Below are 25,488 nucleotides of genomic sequence, written 5' to 3'. Positions count from 1 at the left end.
TGGTGGCTGCAGTCACAGCACTAATTCTGCCATACCCCTACCATGTGGAGGACAATACAGTTTTGGCCTCCCTTTTGTTATGTTAAGTATTTATCTACAGTTGTCACCTAACATCACTATACAGATGGCACATTAATCTGTTTTCCTCCACTAACAGCCTGTAAGTTCATTGTCACCTGCTTTTCTTGCTGTGTGTAGATAAGATCATCAACATAACAAGGATCTTTCAGTGCACAATCTAAAATGAAATTGTACTAAAATGCAGGAGGTTTTAAAATATACTGATATAGTTATCGATCTCATTGCAAGTGGCACAGACAGTCATCACATCACCAGAATGGCTCATTCATTCTGACAGCCATAGAGATCTTCAGGCTTTGATGTCCAGGTATTTCAAGAAAACATCCATTTGTAACCGTTTACATCAGGATTCTTTCTTATGATGCCCTAAATCCTTCTGGAGGTGCCTGTGGCTTTCTAAATGGATTACTGAAGTAGGATTCAATTATGCCTGAATGTACTAGTCCTAGAAATATTGCACCTGGCACAGATTTAAAGCAGATTTCTTATTAGCTTTCTAGTAGCTTTCCATTATCCAAATTTTAACTCGTGGAAGCTCAGAGGCATCTCGATGTCAGAATTAAAATTTCTGAGAGAATTCCATTCTCTTTTTTCAATAGAAGAGATCCCATCCAGGTAATGGTGGTGTCAGTTTTCCTGTCATGCCAGAACAGTTTCATAAGAAAGCCCATTTCTTTCAACAGGAAGAAAGATAGTTTTTTAATGTAGAACTGATGATGAAAAAATCTTCACTTCCTTCTCTTTAATCAGTGCAGTTACTCTTCCTACTGATTTAGTTCTGAGTTAATTTATTCAGACTGCATTAATTAGTGCAGACATGGAAAGCAAGGATAGTACTTAACACTTTAGAATCACAGAATCATAGAATCACCAAGGTTGGAAAAGATCTCTAACATCATCCAGTCCAGTCCAACTGTCCACCTACCACCAATATTTCCCACTAAACCATGTCCCTCAGTACAGTATCTAAACATTTCCTAACACTTCCAGGAACGGTGACTCCACCTCCCTGAACAGCCCATTCCAGTGCTTGACTACTCTCTTAGAGAAGAATTATTTCCTAATGTCCACCTGAATCTCTCCTGGCTCAGCTTGAGGCCATTCCCTCTCATCAGTAGTCACATGGGAGAAGAGGCTGACCCTCACCTCACCAAAACCTCCCTTCAGGAACTTGTAGAGAACAATAAGGTCAACCCTGAGCCTTCTCTTCTCCAGACTGAACAGTCCCAGTTCTCTCAGCCACTCCTCATAAGACTTGTGCTCCAGATGCCTCTTCAACTTCGTTGTCATTTTCTGAACAGACTCCAGGGCCTTGACATCTTTCTTGTAGTGAGCAGCTCAAAACTGAACACAGTACTCAAGGTACGACCTAATCAGTGCTGAGTACAGAGAGACGATCACTTCTCTGCTGCTGCTGACAACACTATTTCTAATACAAGCCAGGATGCCATTGGCCTTCTTGTTTACCTGGGCACACTGCTGACTCATGTTCAGCCAAGTGTCAACCAATACCCCCAGGTCTGTTTTCTCTACACAGTCTTCCAACCAGTCTGCCCCAAGCATGTAGCATTCCCTGGGGTTGGTGTGGCCAAAGTGCAAGACTCAGCACTTGGTCTTGTTGAACTTCATCCCACTGGCCTCAGCCCAACAATCCAGCCTGTCCAGATGCTCTGTAGGGCCTTCCTACACCCATGCAGATCAGTACTTCCTTCCAGTTTGGCGTGATCCACAAACTGACTGAGGGTGCACTCAGTGCCCTCATCCAGGTTATCAGTAAAGATATGGAAAAGGACAGGCCCCAATACCTTCCCCTGGGGAGCACCACTTGTGATCAGTCAGCTGGATTTAACACTTTTCACCACTGCTGTCTGGGCCTGGTCATCCAGCCAGTTCTTTACTCAGCAATTAGTGTATCTGACCAAGACACAGGCTGCCTGCTTCTCTAGCAGAATATTAAGAGAGATAGCATTGAAGGCTTTGCTGAAATCTAGACTATGTCAACAGACTTTCCCTCATCCACCAGGCAGGTCACTTATCATAGAAGGAGATCAGGTTGGTCAAGCATCACCTGTCTCTTATGAACCAATGCTGGCCAGGCCTGATCTTACAGCAATTCCATACATTCTGTGTGATCTCCCTCAAGATGACCTGCTCCATAACCTTACTTGGAACAGGTTAGGCTGATAGACCTGTTGTTTCCCGGATCCTCCTTGTAGATGAGAGTCATGCTGGCAAGTCTCCAACTCTCAGGAACCTCTCCAGTTGACCAGGAATGCTCATAGATGATGGAAAGTGGCTTGGCTGTCACCTCTACCAGCTTCTTCAGCATCCTTGGATGGATCCCATTCTAGCCCCATGGACTTGTGGCAGTCCAGGTGGAGTAGCAGGTCTCTGTTTCTCCCTGAATTGTGGAATAGTTAATCTGCTCCCCATCTGAGATTTCTAGGTCAGGGTAGAATACCATGAGGGTAACTAGTCTGACTTTTAAAGAGAGACATAAAGAAGGCACTGAGAGCCTCAACCTTCTCCTTATCCTTAGCGGTCATGTTCCCCTCCACATCTCTTCAGCCCTCCTCTTACTGTTAATATGTTTGTAAAAAAGTTTTTTGTTCTCTTTCACCTCAACAGCCAAGTTGAGATCAAAGCTGGGCTTTTGCCTTTCTAATTTTCTCCCTGCACATCCAAACAACTTCTTTGTACTCTCCTTAGTTGCCCTTCCCTTCTTCCACAAGAGATAGATTCTCTTTGTTTCCTAGAGCCTCACGAAATGTCCCTGTTGATCCATGTCTTCTTTCTCATCAGTTCATCTTTCAGCATAGAGAGGCAGCCTGTTTCTGCTCCTATAAGACTTCCTTCTTGAGGAGCGATCAGCCTTCCTGGACCTCTTTACCCTTCGGGACTGAAACCCAAGGGACCCTCATTACCAGCGTGATGTAATAGTTCAAAGTCCACCCTCTGGAAGTCCAAGGTAGCAGTTTTTCTGCCCCCCCTTCTGGTTCCACCGAGAATCACAGTCACTGTGCCCAAAACAGCTCCTAACCTCCACAGCTCCCACCAGGTCTTCTCTGTTTGTGAATAGCAGGTCTACTGGGGCACCTCCACTTGTAGGCTCTCTCTCACCAGCTGCAGAAGGAAATTATCTTCCATACACTCTAGAAACCTCCTAGACTACTTCTTTTGTGCTGCATTGTATTTCCAGTATATATCAGGGAAGCTGAAGTCCCCCACGAGAACAAGGGCTGGTGATTGCACAAATTCTTCCAGCTACTCATAGAACGCCCATCTGGCTCTTCATCCTGGTTAGACTGTCTATAACAGACCCACATCAGGATGACTGCCTTGTTGGCTCTCCCTCTGATCCTTACCCAGCCCTAAACTCAACAGTGTCAAAGGTCTCTCTATCATAGGGAGCCACACCACCATCCTCCTCCTTCCTTGCCTGTTTCTTCTGAAGAGCTTATAGCCATCTGTTGCAGCACTCCAGTCATGAGAATAATCCCACCATGTTCCTGTAATGGCAGCTAAGTCATAGTTTGCCTGCTGCACAGTGGCTTCCAGCTCCTCCTGTTTGTTGCCCATGCTGCGTGCATGTAGATGTACTTCAGCTAAGTCCCTTGCCTCACCCCAGTCTCATCTTCATTTCCCTAGGCTCATCTTTAGCAGGCTTGGTTTTATCTCCTTCTCCATTCATATGTAGTTTAAAGCCCTCCAAGCCCTGACAGCTCCTAGACTGTGATCCATTTCCCCCTTTGAGACAGGAGAGACCCATGTGCAGTCAGCAAGCAAGGTGCCAAGTAAACTGCTTCATGGTCAAAAAAATAAGTCGGGACGGGAGTTGCCTGTGATGCCAAGCTGGGATCTCTTTCCACTCCTCCTCTTCCCTTATATTGCCTCTCTCTGCTTGATGATGGCAGGGCAGGGGATGGGGGGGTATCACCACAGTGTCTTTCTTGCAAATTCAGCAAAGAGTTACTCCACCAATCTATCCCTTGCTCACATTCTCTGGTACTCCTTTATCTCTCCACCTCCTCCTTGACCTTACCACCATACTGAGCAGATCACCCCCTTGCTCACACTTAATACAGGTGGAATCCCTGTAACCTTTCACTGGCAGCCGTAGTTTAGACTTCAATCACTGCTTGCAGCTAGAGACTTGAACCACCACTTTTTTAGGAGGGCGCTCTGTCTGAGTTGCCACATTCTTTTTTACCAGAGCTTTCTGCCTAATGGAAACACGCATCCTCTTGCTCAGTGTCCTGCATATAGCAGAAGGGTTAAGGTTGACTTACCTGGACATACTGTGAAACACATTAAGGTCCTCATTGAAATGAGATTATTACTCTTGTGACTGCCGCATTCCCAAAGAGCAAAAGCTGTAGCTCTTCCTTTGTTGTCACTTGATTTCCCCTCCCATGCTACAGTGAATTTGTCTTTCTTCCTGTGATGCCATTCTCTGAAAATGGAACATTAAAATCTTCCAAGAATCATTGGTGAAACAGAGCTTGTTAGATTTTGCTTGGTATCACTTGGGGTTAAAATGATTTAGCAAAGATGTGAACTCTTTAGGTATATAATAGATGTCATATTGAAGTCGTACATCACTCAGTGGACACCTGCAGAGATGCTTTACACTAAGTCCAGGCATAGCATTTAGTTGCATCCGTTTGGTGCTCTTCCAGCATTAAGTGGCCCTCCAAAAATATAATGTAGCATAAACTACTGAGGAGTTGCACTGTTTTCAAAGATTTGTATCTCTGTGAAAGATAAAATCTTATCTTTCCCCATTTTGCATTCTGCATTTAGGAATATCAACACATCTGTAGTCATGGTAACTGCACTATTCTTGTCTTTCCTACTGAATGTTTATCTCTTATTGACATCACTTTTCAGCAGTAAAATAGAGATATTACTTACTAAACATCAGTGGACAACTTGGTAGAAGTAATTTTAAAGAACTTCACCTTTCAAAATGTCATTTTTGAGTTAGAAAGGAATAGATGGCAGAAAATATGTGATATTCACAGAAATTTGTTATTTTTTTAACCAAGATTTTTTTTTGAGAACTTCTCAACGCAAATATTTGCAATTTTTACAAGCTACTTAATTGTGCAAGTGTGATAGTGTTCTTACCTTTCCCTGAACAGTTGATTTTCATAATTAACCTATGCAAAAAAAAAAAAAATCTGAATTTTATTCTGTTACAGTTCTTCACATAATTGTTCATACAGTACTTTCTGTAACCCTTTTCAACTTTAGCCTACCAATGGTGTCAGTGGGAATGTCATTCTCTCTTCTTGCAAATATCACTATGTTCTTTTCCTGTTATTTATGCATGAAATGTCTCCTGTGAGATGATCCTTAAGGTTTATTATCTTTTCCTTCAAATTTCTTCTCAAGATTCATTTCTCTATGACAAATGCAAGAAACTACTAAATTGAGCTAATGAACGTTGAAGGTATACTGGTAGTTTCCTCTCATTTTGTTTTTTGGTTCCTTTTTTTTTTTCCATTCTCTGTATTGTCTTCTATAATGGCTATTGGCCTGAGTCTAAATCTTAGAAGTACAACCTGAGTACAATTGTAAATAAGTACCAATTCTCCTGAAAATAAATGCAATGTGACAGAGGCCTCTAAGTCAGTGTTAGTGCATGAAGTTTTTCCTGACAAGCCAATGGAGAATGATCCCAGGACAGAAGAACAACTGAATCAAATCTTTGTTTCAAGTCCAAGTGTATTGGCAGCCTGATTTCATTTTGTTGTTGTTCAATTTCTTTCAATCTATTAATTTCTGGAACGCAGACAAAAAGCTACTTAATGTCTGCAGTTTATTTAAAAGCTGAGATGCTTCGGAGATCAATTAAGAAAAAGAGAGCAGAATCTCTGTAGGACCAAGAAAGGCTTGATTGAAGAGGAGAGAAAATTTATGTACAATACTTACATAGTTTCTGAGATGCTCCAGTGTAAGAAAAACAACTGTCCTTTGGAGAATGTGTAAGCTGGCTTGGCATGGCCTGTGGTAGAGCTTGAGATCACAAAGCTTAGGCATTTTGCTAACAGAAGATCTGGTGAGACACAGCGTTCCTAACACATTTACAATGAAAGACCCTATGATGAGAATGTCAACATTACAGAGAATGCCAGTCAGAATTTCAGTCCCCCTGTACCACTGTGTCTCTAAGACCATTCCTAAATATCTACTATTTTCATGTTTTTCTTTTTTGTCCCTCAAGCCTTCTTGACTCATCTGTGCCATCATCCCAGCCTGTTCTCATCAATCCCCAGCACAACCTCCACTGCTTCTTGCTGCAGTCCAGCAGCAAGGACTCTCCTCTCTTGTCTCCTACCTGGAAAGCTCTGTGTCAGAATCACAGATCCAGGAAACTAGATCAGATGGTCTCACAAAATGATTGTGTATGATGGGTAGCTGAGAGACAAAGCTGCAGAAGAAAAACCTTCCCAAACCACACTGAAGTTGGTAAAAGTTTGCATCACACAGGTGAAATCTTTACTGCGAGCTGTAGCTTCTCACACACAGAACTGTCTACTGAACAGACATGAGTAAAGTTGTGTGGCAAAGATTTGAGCACAGGTGTTTGTTGGCGCATTGCTTACTGGAGTGTGACAGATGGTGACATGAATGGCAAAGACAGGACCCTTCATTCTCCCCAGTATGTGTCCCATGCTCAAAAGTACAGAAATGTTAAAACTCAGCTAACAAGGCAGGAAGAAAAAATCTCATACAGGAAGAAAAATTTACTGTCTCTGAGCAGAGGCTCGTAAAAATTGATCTGGGTGCGTTACTATTTGAGCAATGGGCAGGATATGATTTAAAATCCCTTCAAAGTAGGACTGTTTCTGAGGATCAGCTGGTAGAGTTTAGTAGAATGTGTATGAGTCAGACATCTGCAATGCAAAACTTCAACCTAGAAGGCTTATTTAATGCAGTTATGTTTTTGAAAAGAGAATCTTAGAAGGTAAAGTATTAAGTAACATTAACATCAGGCAGAGGTGTCATCTCTGATATGTTACACTGGGTGTTTTAACTGCCTGAAAGGCTGGAAGGTGGGGACAGTGGCTAATGACACAAAAACAGGTCTGGGTCTAATTCTGGCTAAATCTGGTCAGGTATGCTCTACCTTTTATCTATAGAGGCTTCAAAATGAGATGGAGGAAAGGGGAGACACAGTACAAATATAGCACATTTACATGGCTTACACATCGCTGTGTATAATATCCAGAATTGCAGTGTTCTGGTGGATAATCAGTTTGCTTTTTCTTATTTGTCACAATTCTTCAGTTCAAAAGCTATGGAGTACAGATACAGACATGTCTTTGTAAAGTATTTATGGATTCAAAGCTGCAGAATTTTGTTCAAAATTATTTGCATTTCAAAGCAGCAGGAATGACTGTTTGGGTGAGTTCATACAGAGCTATTAGTTAATAACTTTTATAAGCTTTCTTAATTGCATGGCTGAACCTTGATTGAGGCCCTGTGTTGAAAAAGAGTGCAGCCATCAGTAAATTGACTCTTGACATGAGACTTAAGAAGCAGAACCAATGAAAGGCAAAAAAGGAGGGAATTGATTTTTATTTTTAGTAAATAATTCCATGTTATATTTCCTTTCCCAAAATATATTGAAGTGTGCTAAATACCTCCAGAAAGATGGAGAAAGCAATTTTGCACATTCCCATTTGTTCATATAAGTTCATATAAGTTGGAGCATGTAAGCATATAAGTTGGAGTTGGACCAGACATTAACAGGACTGGACATATCAAGTTGGACTAGATGACCTTTAAAGGTCCCTTCCAACTCTAAGGATTTTGCAATTCTATATAGAAACTATTGGATCATAATTACTTATTATTTTACTGTATATGTATACCAAGAGACTATAATCTTAGAGAAGCACTCCACAGTGCAAGGCACAATGGAATTTTAGAGCAAAAATACAACAGCTTCAGATTACATGCATGCATGTATGCATATTTGTGTGTTTGTACTTTCTTATATGTATCACAGTGAAGAAAAATTTTACTAAAGGATGCAGAGAAATGATGAAAAAGTAATGCTCCGGTCTTTAGAGCAAATACCTACACTGGCAAAGTATGCAGAAATGGAACATGACATGTTGATCAATGACACCAATAATTCAGTACAGTGTCAGTGAAATTGCCAATTAATTAATATCCCATGAGTCTAAAGAAATGTGGATCATTGTTAAAAGTATTGTGAGGTGCAAAAAAAATCATCTTGCAGTGAAAAATATTATATGAATGTCTCATTCCATAAAGTGTTTGAACACTGCAGCATTGTTATTTAATGAATGTATAATAATCAGCAGTGGTAATCACACTGACCCAACATGTACACTGGGGACAAAGATGCACCCTCAGAATGATCTCACAGTGAAGGAGCAGGGGAGGCTCTGTTAGTGATATTAGGAGACGTGTACTGAAAATGCCGCTTCACATTCATTAAATCCGGACTGGATGATACACTGGGAAATTCTCCCAGCATTCACCTTTGCTTGACCTTTTTACCTTTCCTGTTATATGCACAAGTATCTGAGGTACTGTAACATTTTTTTCCTATAATTAAGTCATTTCTGCACAAAGCTGTTCAAATTTAAGGATGTAGCCACAGGTGTGAGTAGGAGAATGTATGATAGTATCTGCATCAAAGTTGAAATAATCCATTAAACTTATACTTTCTTCTAACCTGTACTTGTTGATGCATTTAATCTTTGTTTTTTTCAACTTGCAGCTCCATAAAGATGTGTAATTTACTCCAGATTAAAATTCAGCTCTGAATCTGGCTTGCCTGCAAATACATGCACACACACACACGTGCATGCCTTTATAGATAAACACATACCCATCTTCATCTTTGTGCACGTTCTTGCAGAAGGTAACTGATAATGTTTAAAATGCAACATTAACATTACCTTCCTTTATTTCAGCCACCGTCAAAAAATGCTTTTATCATCTTTCATACTGTCCACCTCCTACTTCACACTCCCCAGAAGTTTTACTTACTAGGTGGTTTGGATAGCTGCAAAAAGCATTTCATATTTTTGCCATCCAGAATGAACACTCCAGGGGTGCTTGTCTTCCTCTGAACCTGTTTACTTTTCTCTTCGTGCATTAGGTGAATAAGATGGGAAATGAATTCCTGGCGTGCAGAAGTATCATTATGAAAGTGCGAAGCTCACAGACTGAGCTCTGAAAGTACTGATCAGAGCACCCAAAAGCCTCTTTGATCTGAATTCACTGCAAACACCTAACTCACAGACCCCTATAGATTTCCAGTTTTAACTTTGTGCCTAATGAAGTGAAGTTTATCTCTGAAAAGCTTTATCACAGCTGGGCATAACTAGAAATACTTACTTGCAAGACTACAGCGTAAGGGGGAAACTAAATGAATCTCAGCAGTTTGTCTTTCCAGGACAAAGCTGAAATGTGCTTTCATAAGTAGTATAATAAAGAATAGTCTTTATCCAGGACCCCAGACTACACCACAAACACAGCATGCATTTTGCCTCATATCTCTGCATAGAAGTGTCAGGGTAGAAAGAAGAAGCCATGTCAGTCAAGAGTGAGACTCTTCCACAGAGTTATGAAAAGAGTGTTCTGTGAACCATTTAATTATTGTTTGTAGAACATAACTTACATGCAACTATGAAAGAATTTATTGTTCAGCCAATTAAGCTTTTAACACTCAAAGCACAACAGCTGTTCATTACTCAGTTACAAAAATGCTAATGCTATAATGCTTACAATGCAATTTCTGTTGAGGACTGTTAAGGACAGAAAAGATAATTAGATCCAAATATCCACTTTTTGCATGTTAAATCCCCACCCTTCTGATTGCCCGCAGTCTGAGAGGGGCAGTCCTCCTCCATCAGACAGGGATGAATGTGATAAGTTGTCATACCCAAGGTGTTTGCCAGAGTAGCATGTTGTGGTTGCAGCAGTTACTGGTGGTAGTTTCTTCTTCTTCTGTCCAAGGCTTCAAAAACCATGTTTGCTAACGTAGTTTGGTTGGATCATGCATTTAGTTATGCCATATTCGCATAAATCTCTAAATCCTGTGCCATACATGGGAAGATTTCTTTTTAGGATCTAATCCACACAGTTGCACACAGATGAGCAAAACTTGACTAAAATTTAAGTTGAAAACTTAAGCACTGAAACCAGCACTGAAAGGACTAGTTCTCAAAGCTCAAAGCTGCAGGTCAGGCAATAATTTGGGTAATTTTATCATTATGCATAAGACAAGCTAAGCACTAATCATCTGACCAGACTAAGGGGAAGATATAGGCAGAAGTGATGTAAACAATTTTATAGATACAACTGAAATCAAGCTCAAATTAACCAATCCAGTAAAGGCTTCACAAGGCCCGGAGTACTCTGCAATTTGATATTATGAAGCCCAAATTTCAGCATTCTACTTGGCTTCATCAAATGGCCTGGGCCTCAAGACTGAGGTATTTTCTTGCAAGCACCTTATTCTGCGTGTGTATGATACATGCCTTCAGATGAATACCTGTGTTGTTTTATTCTCTCATTTTGAAACAGGCTGTTGAGTGCCTTTGTTTAGTACCTAACCTTAAAAAAGTCTCTTAACTTTGGTGACTAAACCTGTAAATGTTTCATTTCATGAAGGATAGTTAATTTAATAGGGTCTGTCTTGTCTCCTACTATCCTCAGTTTTAGCCCAAGGGCAGGAATTAAATACATTTTTTGCTCAGTGTGATTTCCTAACCAACTGCTGTGTTTCTTTGGACAGTGTGCTACTTAAGCAGAACCATACTTGTCTCTCTTACCTTCCTTCTCTCTCCAAAGCTAATTTACCTTGCCATGGAAATATAAGGATGTATCCTTTAAAACCACCTCAGATCTTTGATACTCAAAATCACATAAAAACTCCGTGCAATAAAAGCAAAGAATCAGTTTTTTCTTAATAGAAATTCTAATCAGAGAGGCCACAATTCTTTTTCTTATCTGAGTCATTGTGTATGTGTATGTGTGAACAAGCTCCATCTACTTATAACTGCAGTTCATGCGATAAATGTTAAAAGGAATCTTTTTATTGTCAAGGAACTCTTTCTTGAAGATAATAAATACATCATTATGGTTTGCCTTAAAAAAATGACTAGAGTAAGAAAGGCAAAAGCCTAGATTTATATCACTTCATGGTGGCCCAATGTTGTAAACACATCACAAATATGATTAGCTTTATTTGCAGAGTGTTTGATGTTTGTCGTTGCATTAGTTACAGCAGTCTTGTGGAAGCCCACTGAGAGTTAGAAAGGAAAAAAACTAATGAATTTTAGTATTTTCAGTAGGAAAAGCTGTTTTGTCTCCTCTGATGTCTGGAAGGGAAACACTGGATAAAGAGATCCTGTGGCAAGCCCAGTGCTAGTGAAGGAAAATCTACTTTTTTGTTGCTGTTTCTGTCCACAATTGTTTTGTTTCAAATGAAAACACACATGCCTGCTTTGAAATAGCACTTAAAATAGAAGTCTCCTTTTGCTGCAGACTTAACTTGTCTCTTTTCCCAACCTCATCCTTACAGGCCCGTGACGGAGGGTTAGACCGGACCGGTGGAGTCATGCTTCACACAGCTGTATCTTGCTGGCAGCCATTCCTAGGTTTGGCTGTGCTGCTAGTCTTCACGGGCCCCACTTTTGGCTGCCCAGCCCGCTGTGAATGCTCAGCACAGAACAAGTCCGTCAACTGCCACCGGAGGCGCCTGTTGTCCATTCCAGAGGGCATTCCCATTGAAACCAAAATCTTGAACCTCAGCAAGAACAGACTGAAGAGCGTCAACCCCGAAGAATTTATGTCGTACCCCTTGCTGGAGGAGATTGACCTCAGTGACAATATAATCGCCAATGTGGAGCCTGGAGCCTTTAACAATCTCTTCAACTTGCGCTCCCTGAGGCTGAAAGGAAACCGTCTGAAGCTGGTCCCCCTCGGGGTGTTCACTGGGTTGTCAAACTTAACAAAGCTTGATATAAGTGAAAACAAGATTGTCATTTTGCTGGACTACATGTTCCAAGATTTGCATAACCTAAAAACCCTGGAGGTTGGGGACAATGATTTGGTTTATATATCACACAGGGCCTTTAGTGGACTGCTTAGCCTGGAGCAGCTCACCCTGGAGAGATGCAATCTCACGGCTGTACCAACAGAAGCTCTTTCCCACCTCCACAACCTCATCAGTCTTCATTTGAAACAGCTTAACATCAACGCTTTGCCTGTGTATGCCTTTAAAAGATTGTTTCGCCTGAAAGACCTGGAGATAGACTCCTGGCCACTCCTGGACATGCTGCCTGCCAACAGCCTGTACGGTCTCAACCTGACTTTTCTCTCCATCACCAACACCAACCTGTCCGCAGTACCTTACACTGCTTTTAAACATCTGGTTTACCTGACACATCTAAACTTGTCCTACAACCCGATCAGCACCATTGAGGCAGGAATGCTTTCTGATTTGGTACGTCTGCAGGAACTCCACATGGTGGGGGCCCAGTTACGTACCATCGAACCACATGCTTTCCAAGGGCTCCGATTCCTACGTGTGCTTAATGTATCCCAAAACCTGCTAGAAACCCTAGAAGAGAATGTATTTCATTCCCCCAAAGCCCTTGAGATCCTCTGCATTAACAACAATCCTCTGGCCTGTGACTGCCGTCTCCTTTGGATTTTACAGAGGCAGCCCACTTTGCAGTTTGGAGGTCAGCCACCAATGTGTGCTGGCCCAGACAGTGTCAAGGAGAGATCATTCAAAGATTTTCACAGCACAGCCCTCTCCTTTTACTTCACCTGCAAGAAGCCCAGGATACAAGACAAGAAGCTGCAATACCTGGTCGTGGAGGAAGGGCAGACAGTGCAGCTGATGTGCAATGCTGACGGGGATCCGCAGCCCACCATATCCTGGGTTACCCCACGTCGGAGGCTGATCACAACCAAGTCAAATGGAAGAGCCACTGTGCTGGGAGATGGTACACTGGAGATCCGATTTGCTCAAGACCAGGACACTGGGATCTATGTTTGTATTGCAAGTAACGCAGCTGGGAATGACACCTATTCGGCCTCCCTTACGGTAAAGGGGTTCACTTCAGACCGTTTCCTTTATGCCAACAGGACCCCTATGTATATGACAGACTCCAACGACACCAATTCCAATGGAACTAATGCAAACACTTTCTCTCTGGACCTTAAGACAATATTGGTGTCCACAGCTATGGGCTGCTTCACATTCCTTGGAGTGGTTTTATTTTGTTTCTTACTTCTTTTTGTGTGGAGCCGAGGGAAAGGCAAACACAAAACCAGCATTGACCTTGAATATGTCCCTCGCAAAAACAATGGTGCTGTAGTTGAAGGGGAGGTTTCTGGACCGCGAAGGTTCAATATGAAAATGATTTGATGGTGTTCTGCTAGCAGTACTTTTTCTGTGGCATTATAACCAATTAAACCAGCCTGGCATGTGGAATTGCTGGGTAAACGCAGCTTAATGCAGCTGTCACTGTATCAAAAGGTTATGTGGAAATCAAAAGACTCTTTGTGGTTGTACAGCAGAGCCTCCAGACCTTGAGGCAGATATGTCAGGGCCTTTCATAGAACTGGTAAATTGTACTAACTGTTTGCATTGCAAATATTGGCATTCTGGGGATATCAGCAATGAACCGTTGGCTCATGCTCATGGACAATTGTTCAACATTTTCTACCACTACAAAAAGAAAAAGAAAAAGGAAAAAAATAAGCCTACAGTGTAGGATTAACATACCTAAAGAAAAAGACACATTTGTCGAAAGCATACTCTACAGTGAAATTTGTATCTATAGATCTCATTTGGTAAAGAGCCTTGCATCATACTTCTACTTGGTTCAACACCACAAAAATTGGTAGTCCTTTTTTTTTTGTTTTTTTTTTTGTTGGTTTTTTTTTTGTTTATTTGTTTTTTAATATACATCTATACTGTGTACATTTTAAAGCAATACAAATGAGAGGTTGTGCTTTTAGATATCCACCAATACTGACCCAAGTGTGATGTCACCTCCCTTTTAACTACCATCTAACTCAAATTAGACTCCTGTAGTTACCAATTAGAAAGCAACATTAAATATTTTTCTCCTCATGTAGAAGGCCAGAGATGAATAGTTGAGAGCAAAAATGCTCAACTCTATTGATCTTCTCTTCATATAAATATAAGGCATGTGCCTAGTTTTGATACAGAATGGAATATTTTTTATATCTGTGATATCACACTGGACCAGTTTACTGTAACACAGCCCTGGACTGCATCCAGGGAAGGCAACCCACCAGATACTGCTGGCGTAGAGGAGCTGAGTTCTTGATTAGTGAGACTTGTTTTTTGTTAGCCCTGCTTTAATTTCAAAGCTACTGTTAAATTCTTAAAATGTTAATCTGTATGGGGCAAAACTGCAAACTCCTTGGGAAATATGGTCATCTTTCTATTTGGAGGACTGAATTAAAACATACAAAAACATTTCTGCAAAGAATGAACTCTTCTCCAATGCCAGTAAACTAGGGTTGTTCATGCATAATATGGGGATTATAATACGAAAATGTTTGGAACATGATAGCCTCAAAAAGGCTAACATACTGCCAGATATAATGAACCTCTAGCCACTGTCATCTTCATCTTGTATATTTGTAGATAACACATAATCACAAAGCTAATTTCCAAGAACAGATTACTTAGCTATTCTTGATGCCATTTTAATAACTATGTGGTTATGTTTCTTTCAGGGGCAGTATCTTAGAGCAAGAGGGGCAAGTTTCTTCAGGTTTTAGAAAGTATTTTTAGTGGAGAGAAGACAGAAGTGGAAAGTTAGTTCAGGTCAATTAAATGCTTTTTGTTTTATTCCTCTAAACAAATCCTCAAAAGGCTCAGAACTAAAACTTTATTCTTTATTGTTGGTGCCACTGTTCTTATTTTGAAACTCTCAGCAATGGAGTTTTTCAGTGACCTCTCAATTTTTTTAGCAGTTACAAGCCATAGGTTTACTGCTAAGTGATTGATAACAATTTATAAGTAATTGGAGTAAATTAGAATAAAGGTAATAATGACTGTGTATGTGTTTAGCCAAAAAGAATATGAAATTGTTGTAGAATAGAACTTTCAGATTAATATGATTTAAGAGCCTATTAGCAATCTCAAAATTAGATTTCAGTGCTCTGAAGCTGAAGTCAGGCTGACCTGCAATGAGATGCTGGTGTTTCTAAAAGTACAATCCATACTTTTTGGCAGAGATTTTCTAAGCAGGATAAAAATCTTCAACTGCTATCAAGGGAAATGTGCCAAAAGTTGTACATCCATCTGTGCTCCTCAGGTGTATCATCAGTATAGCTATAGGACCCAAGGTCAAGGCAGTGTTGAGAATCTCTATTCGTAGTGGCTGTTTTTTGGTTGCCTCGCTGCTGTTTTTAGGTCACCCAGCTGAGGAAGATGCAAGGGTTGTTAGAATTTTTTTCACCTTACTTGCTTTGAGTTGGGTTTTGTAGCTTTCTTTTTTTGTGTGTGCGTGTGTTCTGAACTAGACAGCTAGAGATTTATGGAGATGCTTGAGAGTAATCCTCTTTGTTCTATGAAAGTTTGTAAAACATTATTATTAGACAGAATAACCCCTGACTAAATGCTACCACTGGGGAAATTGTTTTTACTGATACAATAACCACCGCACTGAAGCCCAAAACTCTATTGTACCTTAATGTGGGCAGTTAAAGAAACAAATGGGGATAAAACGAAGTTTCTGAACTGCCCATTAAAGACATTTGCATGTGCCTTTCCCTTGTAATTGTTATTCTTCAATTAGTAACCTATTACCCCTGCAGGCATTTCATGTTAAACGTTAAAATCAATATTAGAAGCAAAAATTCTCCTCAATTCTGGACAGTTGCAGCAGATTATTTCATATTAAATGTCACAATAAAACAACAAGAATAGCAACAAAAACTTGAAAAAAAAATTAGCAAAAATGTGCTTTTAGGGTTAATTATGAGAGGCTGAATTCCCCTCTATCCTCTAGAATGATTCTAAAAAGTGATTGCATTATTAGTGTACTGCAAAGATTTCTGAGCATTAACACGCTAAGTGAAATATGTCTTGGTGATGGAAATTACTGCTTGCTCTTTCAGAGCACTGCCTTGCAGAGCTGTCAGCATTGTGTGTATTGCCCTGAGTTCAGTCAGTATACAGGTTGTTTTTAAAAACCAGTGTTTGCTCTCTGCTTCTAGCATTGTTCTACTTTTTGTAGCCTGCTGATTTCACCGTGGACTTGACAAAGCCTATGGCCCCTCCCAGAGAAAACGAGAAGAGTAAGAGTAAGTGGGACAGGCTTATATCTTGCTTCAGATATTTGTGTATGTATTCCTGGGACACAGACTCACTGTGAGGGAATGCAGTGCTGAGATCAGACCTAGACAACCACCCTTTTGGCAATTTTTTTTTATTTTTTATTTTTAATATATAATAAAAGGACAGTAGCTGACTGCACACATGCTCTGCCTTTTACTTGCTCCCAGTCACTTCTCTGTCTGCTTGAGAGATCAAGGAAACTGCAGTTTCCCTTACTGCAAGGAAGTATCATACTGGAGGAAAAGAATCAGGCTGCAAAGAGACACCTGTCACACATGGCTCCCCTGTCATTTATTTGGAGGCAGGCAGACAGTGCATACCTATCACTACAAGAGGGAACAAAGATGTTTTCCCTCCTTCTGCTTTGTGTGGTGGCTTTGTATGGCCACACCTGGTCTTCTCTGGTGGTCAGCACAAGAAGACTGAGCAGCAGTAGTTCTGCAGAAAGAGAGACAACAAAAATGCAGAAACCAGCAGAGCTATTTAAGAAAGCAGGTACACCATTATCTTTGTCAACACAGCTTGTAAGATCTGGGCTGAAGTATTGCCTATTAATGTGTTGGGAAATCCATTTCCACAGACCAATGCTCCATTCTTCTCTTTCATAATGTACAGGTCCTTGTCCTTTCCAAGAGTGGAAAGAGGACCCTACAGGCAATGTCTTGGGGAAGGAGTCTACAATGATAAAGGGGGAATGAAGAATAACCAGTGCCCTAGCCTAGCTATATAGAGATTTGGGACTGGTTTTCAATTTTTTTTCCTTCCTTCTTTCACATTAACTTGGGACCGTTCTTCTCAGAAAGGCTTAGCTTGAGACATCACCTTGGTTAGATACAGATGGAAGAGACTGCTTTTACTGTCTGTTCTACCCTCCCTCACTATTCACACATACTCTTAGTGTCAACACAGCCAGGAGATTCTTAGACCCTAGAGAGCTGTTGATATAATCTGATTTTTTAATTAAACACTTTTTAATGAAGAAGAGCTCACTTGATGTCATTGACACACTACCATTCAAGTTTTCTTTTATTTTTGATTTTCCTTATTTCTTGCAGCATGGTATTGCATGGTGGTAGCAACGATATTGTCATTAAGGAAAATAAGAAAGCCAAATTGCACACTCAGTTCACCAAATTTAGTCAAGGTACACGAGACACAGTAGGAAAGTCAGCATTAATTTATAATTCAAATTCACACTTAAATGTTGTGATTGGAGAAGAAAGTGGTATAGAGGAAACATGGAATGTAGGCCATGTTGCACATGAAGCACATCAAAGATACATATCAAATCAACTTTCCTACGTGACACCTACACATCTGTTTTAAGCATTGGACTTTTCCAGAAAGAAAACAGCAATATGTGGGAATGCTAGAAGCCCACATTTAACCCACAAAAATATGAAGCATTGGTTGAAAATCCACAAGAACAATTAGCTTCTGGCTGCCCAGCTGCAACAGTGCATTATAGGAAAGACAGGTAAGAAACTGCAGTCAGTAGTCATTTTTGTCTCATGTGCTACATCATCTTGTTTAAAAAGGTCCATTAGACAGTAATAAAATGAGAATTTTTATTTTTTTTAATCAAAAATAGAAACATTTGTGTGGTAGGACAGAGTTTCACTTTTTTTTACAGCAGTAGGACACAGCAAGAAGTGAGAAGGGGAAGCCTATTTTGTCTTTATTACTTAATGTTTTGTCTTTGTTACTTAATGTTTTTCCTCTGAGTGATCCCAGTTTGCAATGGGCTAGCATGATGACTGCTCTGCCTATTCCCATCTTCTTTGTTCAAAATGTGTCTTGACATGGAGTTGCAAGAAAAGGAGTACTGTCAAGCTGTCCCTCCTCCGCCAGCTGTATCACTTGTCTTCTCAAACACATGAACCTGCATAGCAGTAGTGCTTTAGGAGTCAAAGTCCACTGCAGCTGATCTCTAGTCTTACCCTAAGAAAGACAAGGTATGGGCTGGCACTGGATACATGCATTCTGATTTGGTTTCAGTGGCCTAAATGGTAGCCCTTCATGCTGAAAAGATGTAGGAGAGAGCTAAGGAAGGAAGAAGTAAAAAACAATTTCATACAGTAATTTAAATGTTAAATAACATTTAAAGGAGGAGTAAAAGGAGCATCTTTCAAAGAATGAAAGGGCCTGAATACTGGAGAATAACTGAAACAATGAATGAGATTTTTCAAGTTAGCTAAGCAGTTTGGATACCCTATCATTACAGGTTCCTATCACCTGTAATGAGAATTACAAACTCAGTTTCCCTAGGCATCTTTGAAAAATCCCAACTGGTTTGGTGATATGTGCTTCTTTTGTTTTCTAGCTCTGCCCTCCCCTCTTCTCAGTTGCAAATGAAAATAATCCCAAATGAAGATCTTTGGATTCAGTTAAGTTTCACTGTATGCTCATGTGCTTTTTGGAATCTAGATCTCAAAGCACAATCTTAAATGCTCTTCAAACCAAAAACAATCCTAAAAAAGGATGAAGCTTGGATAAGTCTCTTCCTGCAAATGAAATAAACAAGTGTCTGTGAGGTTCTTGCTATTGCTACTGAGATAGCTACATGCCAAAAGCAATCTGCAAATTGAATGACTCTGAGTCTTTCTTTTCTTTTTCTTTTCATTTTGTTTTGGTTTGTTTTTTTAACTGGAAGCAGGTGGTCGAAGATAAGGCCAGCTGGAAATAGAAATCTTTATTTATACCCTCAGCAGAATAAAGAGCTGGCATAGGCAAGAAAATTCTTGTTTCAACTTAAGGACACTTTATCCTTCATATTCAAATAGCTTACAGAAGAGTACAAAAAAGCAGACTTTTACCTCGTAATTTCATTACTTGTGTTTGTTTGAACTGGCACCAAAATTGTCATGAAACAGAAGTGTTGGAGCAAGAGACTAAAACTAGATTCTCTACTCTAGTGAGGCAGTATGTATCAGGAGAAATCCCCTCAACATCCGTTATGTGACTTCGTGTTTACACTAGAAATTTGATAGAGGAATATAGATTTTTTGCTCATTATGAAGGGGCTACAGTGGGAAATAAGCAGAATTTATGTTTTAATTAATTCTCACCTTGTGGCATAGCTTCTGTTCTGGATTGCTTTAATATTTGTCACTGTTAATTGAGCTGGAGAATTAGAAATATAGATTCTGGGAAGAAAAAAAGTAAAAGAAAGTCTGCCTACTTCTATTTGTGGTATCTGCAAGTCAGCAACACTACCTGCTCTCACATAAACCAAGAATGAGTTGAGGTTTCAAGGCAGCTATGAAGATGGTTGTCAACTTGTACAGTTAATAATTTTCACTTTCCAGAAAGCAAAAATTTTATGGCTTCTTAAGGCATTCATTTATGTCATTTTGAACCTTAAAAACAACACTTGGTCCTCATGACACTGGGCACTGTATAAATAGGTAGTAAATGATAATAGTGATCTGGTGAGCTTACAGCCTTATATGTAGGAAAATGGCTTATGGGCAAGTACATAACGATAGCAAGTCTGTCATTTGTTGAGGAGGGAATGCCATAGTGCATAAATATTAGAATATCATCACAGTTACTGAAATCTATTTGCAAGCACATGTAGTTCATATGTATATGTTGTGTGTGAAAAAAAAAAGTTATATTTGTTTTGTTCTTTTTCTTACTTCAAGTATTAAATGTATATTGTTTTTAAAAGGTGAAAAGATTAACCAGAAAAAAAAAAAAAAAAAAAGTGTTGTAATTTATTTTAATATATATGATTATGATTATGGATGGGAAATGAACTAGTGCTGCTGTTATGATTCATGAAGCACATGACAAGTCAGGTTTGTCCGTAAGTTCGCTTCATGTTTCTGCAAAATATGGTAATGAAAAAAGAAAAAAAAAAGAAAAAAAAAAAGCTTTGTTTGTCAAGACAGTTGTTCTGAATGTCATTTTAAAATTTACTTTAGGGCTTATGTCATGATGTGTATCATACTTATCCAAAATGAAACCCAAATAAATACTTCCGTGGAGTGACAAAATTTACTGGGAAAAGTGAAGAAAATTTGCACTGCTTCCCTTGTTGTAGCTGGTCACCTTTTTTCAAGGGGTAGTGAAGGAAACTAAACTGAGGGAAAGAGAAACAACAGTTTTCTCAGAACCAATCCCAGCACCCTCAGTGCCAAGTCTTCACAACAGGTTATCCACTCAGACCAACGACACCTGAACATATAAGTCATTCCAGTCAGGAAGAGAAGACTCCAGCAGACATTTTGCATCTGCTTACTTTCACTCCTCCCTCGTGGCATGGAACCCACAGACACAGAGAAAAATCCAGGTCATATTCTGATGTGTTTTGGCATTTACTCTCCATGCAAAGTGTCAGACAGCCTGTTGTTTCACCATCTCTTGCACAGCATGCGCAGATAATTGGTGGAGATACCAGTCAGCCTAATCCCGCCACATTCCAGTATAATGGAAATAGATTTCACCAGGTGTACATCACTGTTTTTACAAAGGTATCTGATTCCAAATATCTGCTTTTGAAACACGTTTTCTAAGGAAAGCACTGGTATTCAAACTATCCTGTAAGTGCACCACAGCATCTTGGGATAATCTGAAATAAGACTCGTAAGTCATGAACTCATTATCCTCTAAACCAGGATCTTGTTCACTAGGAAGGGAAAATAATGCTGTTCCTCAAAAAAGGAAGAAGCAGGCTGAAATCCTGCTGTATTGCTGGGAGCAGAATCAGGTGGGCTAAATGTCAGTTCTCCCAAGCTTCTTCAAATCTGTTGTATCCTTCTACACTTGCATTTGATACCCTCAAAAGGTTTTGACCGACTTGCACCACTGTACCTTCCTCTGCGGTAGACTATCAAATGCAGTAAATCTGTGGGAAAAACTTAATGATAGATAATGTTAAAAATCTACTTACTTTTTGTGTTATTTTCTTTCAATCTGATCATCTGATTTACAGACTGCAGCATGCTGCAGTACTGACTTCAGCATGACATGAAAAAAGAGGCATCACATCTGCTGCTGTGCTGAGAACACCGCATTTGCCAGGGACAGGCAATGTTTCCTGGAAAGGCTGTTCTACACTAAGCTTCAGACTTCTTTTATGCAGTGCATTGTACTTCTCTGGACTACTTGACATTATCTCAAGGGGAGGGAACACAGGGTGCTATACACAGTTTCCAGTTATAGTGAACAAAACCACTAGTCTACACCATGATTAACAGGTAACGAAAAACACTATCACACTGGGCAATCACTGACAAATTCATTAGGTCAGAGCCTCAACAGAAAGATTCGTGCTCTCCAGAAATTTTCTGGACCAAAAAAAAAAGAAGAAGAAGGAGAAGAAGAAAGTAATATCTGTAGCTAATTACTAACAGATGAACAACTCTTTAGGTATTTATAAACACCCAGAGTTCTCTAGGGTATGGTCATTTTCATAAATTTCTGAGAACTTTATACTTTTATAGACTCACAATAGAAGACCCATATTGTAATTAGTATGGCATCCACCTATATTGAATGGCAGGGTAAATTAATAATAGTAATCATCCAAAGTATATTTAAAAAAAAATGCTTAGCTCTAGCATTTTTTGTACTTTGAAAGGGCGTCACGCTATCAATTAATAAACTCAGTACACAAAGATTATGTCATTGTCACATTGGGGAAGGTGTACAGTGCATTTTCTGCATCACAAAACCTTCTCACATGCAGATATAGATGGCTGGCTACAAAAAAAAAAAGTCTTTATTTATCTCCTGTACTATCTGGACTGGGTGAGGGGAGGCTGGTAACTCATGGTGGGAAAGCACAGGTTGGTGTGGTGAATCAAGAAATACTGAGTTACTGCAGGACTTGGCCTTACTGCTCAACAGACTTGGCAGTAAGGGAGATTTGGTCTAAGCTCCTTTTTCCCTAGGTATAGGAAATTCTTGAGGGAAAGCCCTATTCTGCCTCTGTTCTTGGAAGGGCAAATTTTCAACTTCAGTAATCAAGGGGAAAAGTAATAGAGTAATAACTTGGTGAAATACAGGAATGGGTTGTAGAGAGAAAAAGAAATTAAAACTAGTGTAAAAAATTAGATGAATTAGCACCTACTGTAAGTACCTGTGGAATTACACGAGTCTGCAGGAGCTGGTTTATTAATTAATCTCCAGGGGAGAAATTCAGCTAGTTAAAGCTATAATCACCAGCTAGAAGATCTTACTTACCTCATCAGTCCCTAAAGTGAAAGTTATATTTTTCTGAGCTGTTTTCCAATTACTTTGCTATTTATATAACTCAGAAGCACAAGTGATGGAGAGCACAGTTATTTTATTAGAGGAAGACAGTGATCATACATTTCATCTGTTACTTTTGCTATGAGAGCTATTCACTGTATGTACAAAAACTAATAGATTACATCCATTATGTAAACTATTGCTATCACTGAAACCAAACAACATTTCCTCTTAAAAAGATGCTAACCTGTGGTGCATCTATGCAGTGCATCAGTTCTTATGCACTGCAGATAATGCTTTTCGTTTTTTTGTACAGACAAGAAGCATGTCATGCAATTGAGTTTGGTGACACAGTACAGACCCTTACACAAGAGCCTGCACTCAAATGGACCTGGAATCTCACTGTCTTGGCTTTAGTGAGCTGGCAGGCATCACATTCTGCTAACGAATACCAGATCAGCATTGCCTAATGTGGAGAAGTCACAGCTGCTGGCTATTAACACAAGCATAAGGCTGAAACTCAGCACTTCTGAAATGTAAGCAAAGCCTCTGGGCCTCTGACTCTCTGGAAAATATAATAACAATATTCACCTTTCAAAAGGAATATTCTACCATTTATCTTCGGGATTATAAAGCCAAGGAGGTTTTGTATATGGATTAGTATGTAGTAATAGGCATTGTTATTAAAGAAATTTTAAAGAAATGCAAACTTTGCTGCCCAAAATGTTCCAGAAGATGACAGCAATGTGGTGACAGAAATGGTCTGCCCTGTGGTCACCATTTCCAACAACAGTAAAATAGATGATCTTGCAGAAGAGTGAAGTTATATGAAAGAAAACTGTCACAAAAGATGCATGCCAACTAGACTCTTGTCTTTTTTGCAATTCAATGGTGTATTGCATAAAAGGACCTCTTAATGCCTCATTTAATTAGTGCTTTTGCAATGCCTGATAAACAGTTCATCTCCTAATGAATCTATGACGAAATTTCTCTTTGCCTTTGATTATAAATGAGAAATGCTGAAGTGAATGCAAACTACACATCATCAGGTTGTCAAGTGTGTCAACTCAAGTGTTGAGCACTCAGGCTGCTAGTATAAAAACATTTCCATTTGGTCCTTATACAAGACTGCCAAAGTAGGTTCCATAGTTTCTCTAATCCCTAATCAGAGTTTATTGAAACAAACCTAGAATTCCCATAGAATCTACAGATCTTTAACCGGTAAAGTAATGAGTACCTACTTTTCAGATTTCCAATGCCAACGTCTATCAAAGGAAATTTGATCTGACGTTGTTTGCTTTATTTGCCACAATGCTCAATTGTGTCAACTTCATATTTTAATCTAGATTGGTTTGCTCATACATGATCCAAACACTTGGAACTGCCTTATTCCCAGCTTCAGCTCAAGGACAGAAGCCAGAAGAATCTGCTATGAATGTCACTGAAGCGAATTTGATAGTTACTGATCAGATACTGTTCCAATTTCAGCAGTCACTGGGATCTATTTCTGAAGTATGGGCATATCTGGCACAATTAAAAATACCAGACTTGCCCTTGGGAGTGAGATTAACCAGCATGCCTCCATTTTGTCATTCAAGACCACCATCGATTTAAGACACTGGAAGGTGCATGTTCAAGACAGTGAGAACTGAAGGGAGTGCTTACTGAAAGTGCATGCCATCTTTGAGAAGCACACACAAAAAAACATATATGAGAGATTAATTTGTCCTTTAAGTCTTAATATACTGAAGCAGAAACTCAAACCAGTGCAAATGGAAAGAGAGCACAACGAAACAGCATTTTGCTCTAATGGGCTTTACAGAATATTGAAAAGTGTGAAAAGTGGATGACATGTGCTTGTTGATGGGTAAATTATTTTCTCTGTGGGAGTGTTCCCTCCAGATCCTATCTTATCATAAGGATTTTCTCTCTTCTTGTTCAAAAATGAAAACTACAAACTACATAATTTCATTGCAACTACTTTCTTAAAATGCAGTCTGCTCTGAACAAAAGGTTGACCCTTCCTGGATTTTCAACAACTATTGTAATTGCTTTTCATAGAAACTTATTTTAATTGTAATGCTGTTCTGCTACAGCCCTATTGTGTGTGTCCTTCTGAATTGTTAGCTAATTAAATGAAGTAATAAAAGCTGGAAAGTACATTGTTGTAATTGATTTCTACGTTGCAATTGTCTTATCAGAAACAGGCTTATGAATTTCATCTGTTTAGGCACAGAAATAAAATATTAAACCAAAAAAAAAAAAAAAATCCATTGCTGTTTCACTTCTTTTACTTAAGACAAAAGTTTGAGGCTGTCATTTGACTCCCATCTATTTCAGAAATGTCCTCAGCATTCCGGTGAGTGTACTGATTAAAAGGAAAGAAGACTCTTCATTCATATTCTAACAAGACTGCATATACTGTATGTATAGATCTTATGTCCTTTAATCAGGCTACTTCTTGCCATATCAATGTCTTCTCCCATCTTTTACCTTCACGTTCCAGTGAGTCTTTGACCAATGAGTCCCGCATGCAGTTTGACTATTTCAGTAGAAAGCAGAGGATGACTTGCCATTTGGAAAATCTTCTCAAAATGGATAAGACAATTGCCTGACAGCCTTCTTCAACAGAAGAAGAAAGCAGAAAGAAGCACTGAACTTCCTTTTAGCAAGTGGACAGTCTCCACTAAACTTTATAGTATGCAAGGGAAATCAAGTAAAACAAGAAAGGCTTCACTAAGTATATCAATAGCAAAATAGGTGGATGTGGCCCTGCTGCAAAATGAGGTGCATGCCCTGGTAACCAAAGGACACAG

General features: G+C 39.6%; 1 protein-coding gene across 15 annotated transcripts in view; it reads left to right on the top strand.

Moving 5' to 3' along the window:
• The window catches only part of LINGO2 (leucine rich repeat and Ig domain containing 2), a 498,204-nt gene extending 473,278 nt beyond the window's left edge, over nucleotides 1–24,926 (top strand). For 12 of the 15 annotated variants that reach the window (XM_085213167.1, XM_085213165.1, XM_085213166.1 and 9 more), the window contains one exon: nucleotides 11,660–20,472. In XM_085213167.1, coding sequence (XP_085069293.1) covers nucleotides 11,696–13,516 — 1,821 coding nt within the window. In that variant the 5' untranslated portion in view covers nucleotides 11,660–11,695 and the 3' untranslated portion in view covers nucleotides 13,517–20,472. Of the gene's footprint in view, nucleotides 1–11,659; nucleotides 20,473–22,988 lie in introns of those variants that run through there. The other 3 variants (XR_014880382.1, XR_014880381.1, XR_014880380.1) reach the window with 3 other exon arrangements.
• The last annotated feature ends 562 nt before the right edge of the window (nucleotides 24,927–25,488 follow it).

The sequence above is a fragment of the Meleagris gallopavo genome, chromosome Z (genome assembly GCF_905368555.1).
Source record: "Meleagris gallopavo chromosome Z, MGAL_WU_HG_1.1, whole genome shotgun sequence".
Taxonomy (NCBI): Eukaryota; Metazoa; Chordata; class Aves; order Galliformes; family Phasianidae; genus Meleagris; species Meleagris gallopavo.
The sequence above is the reverse complement of the archived record's forward strand: the minus strand, read 5'-3'. Positions and strand labels throughout refer to the sequence as shown.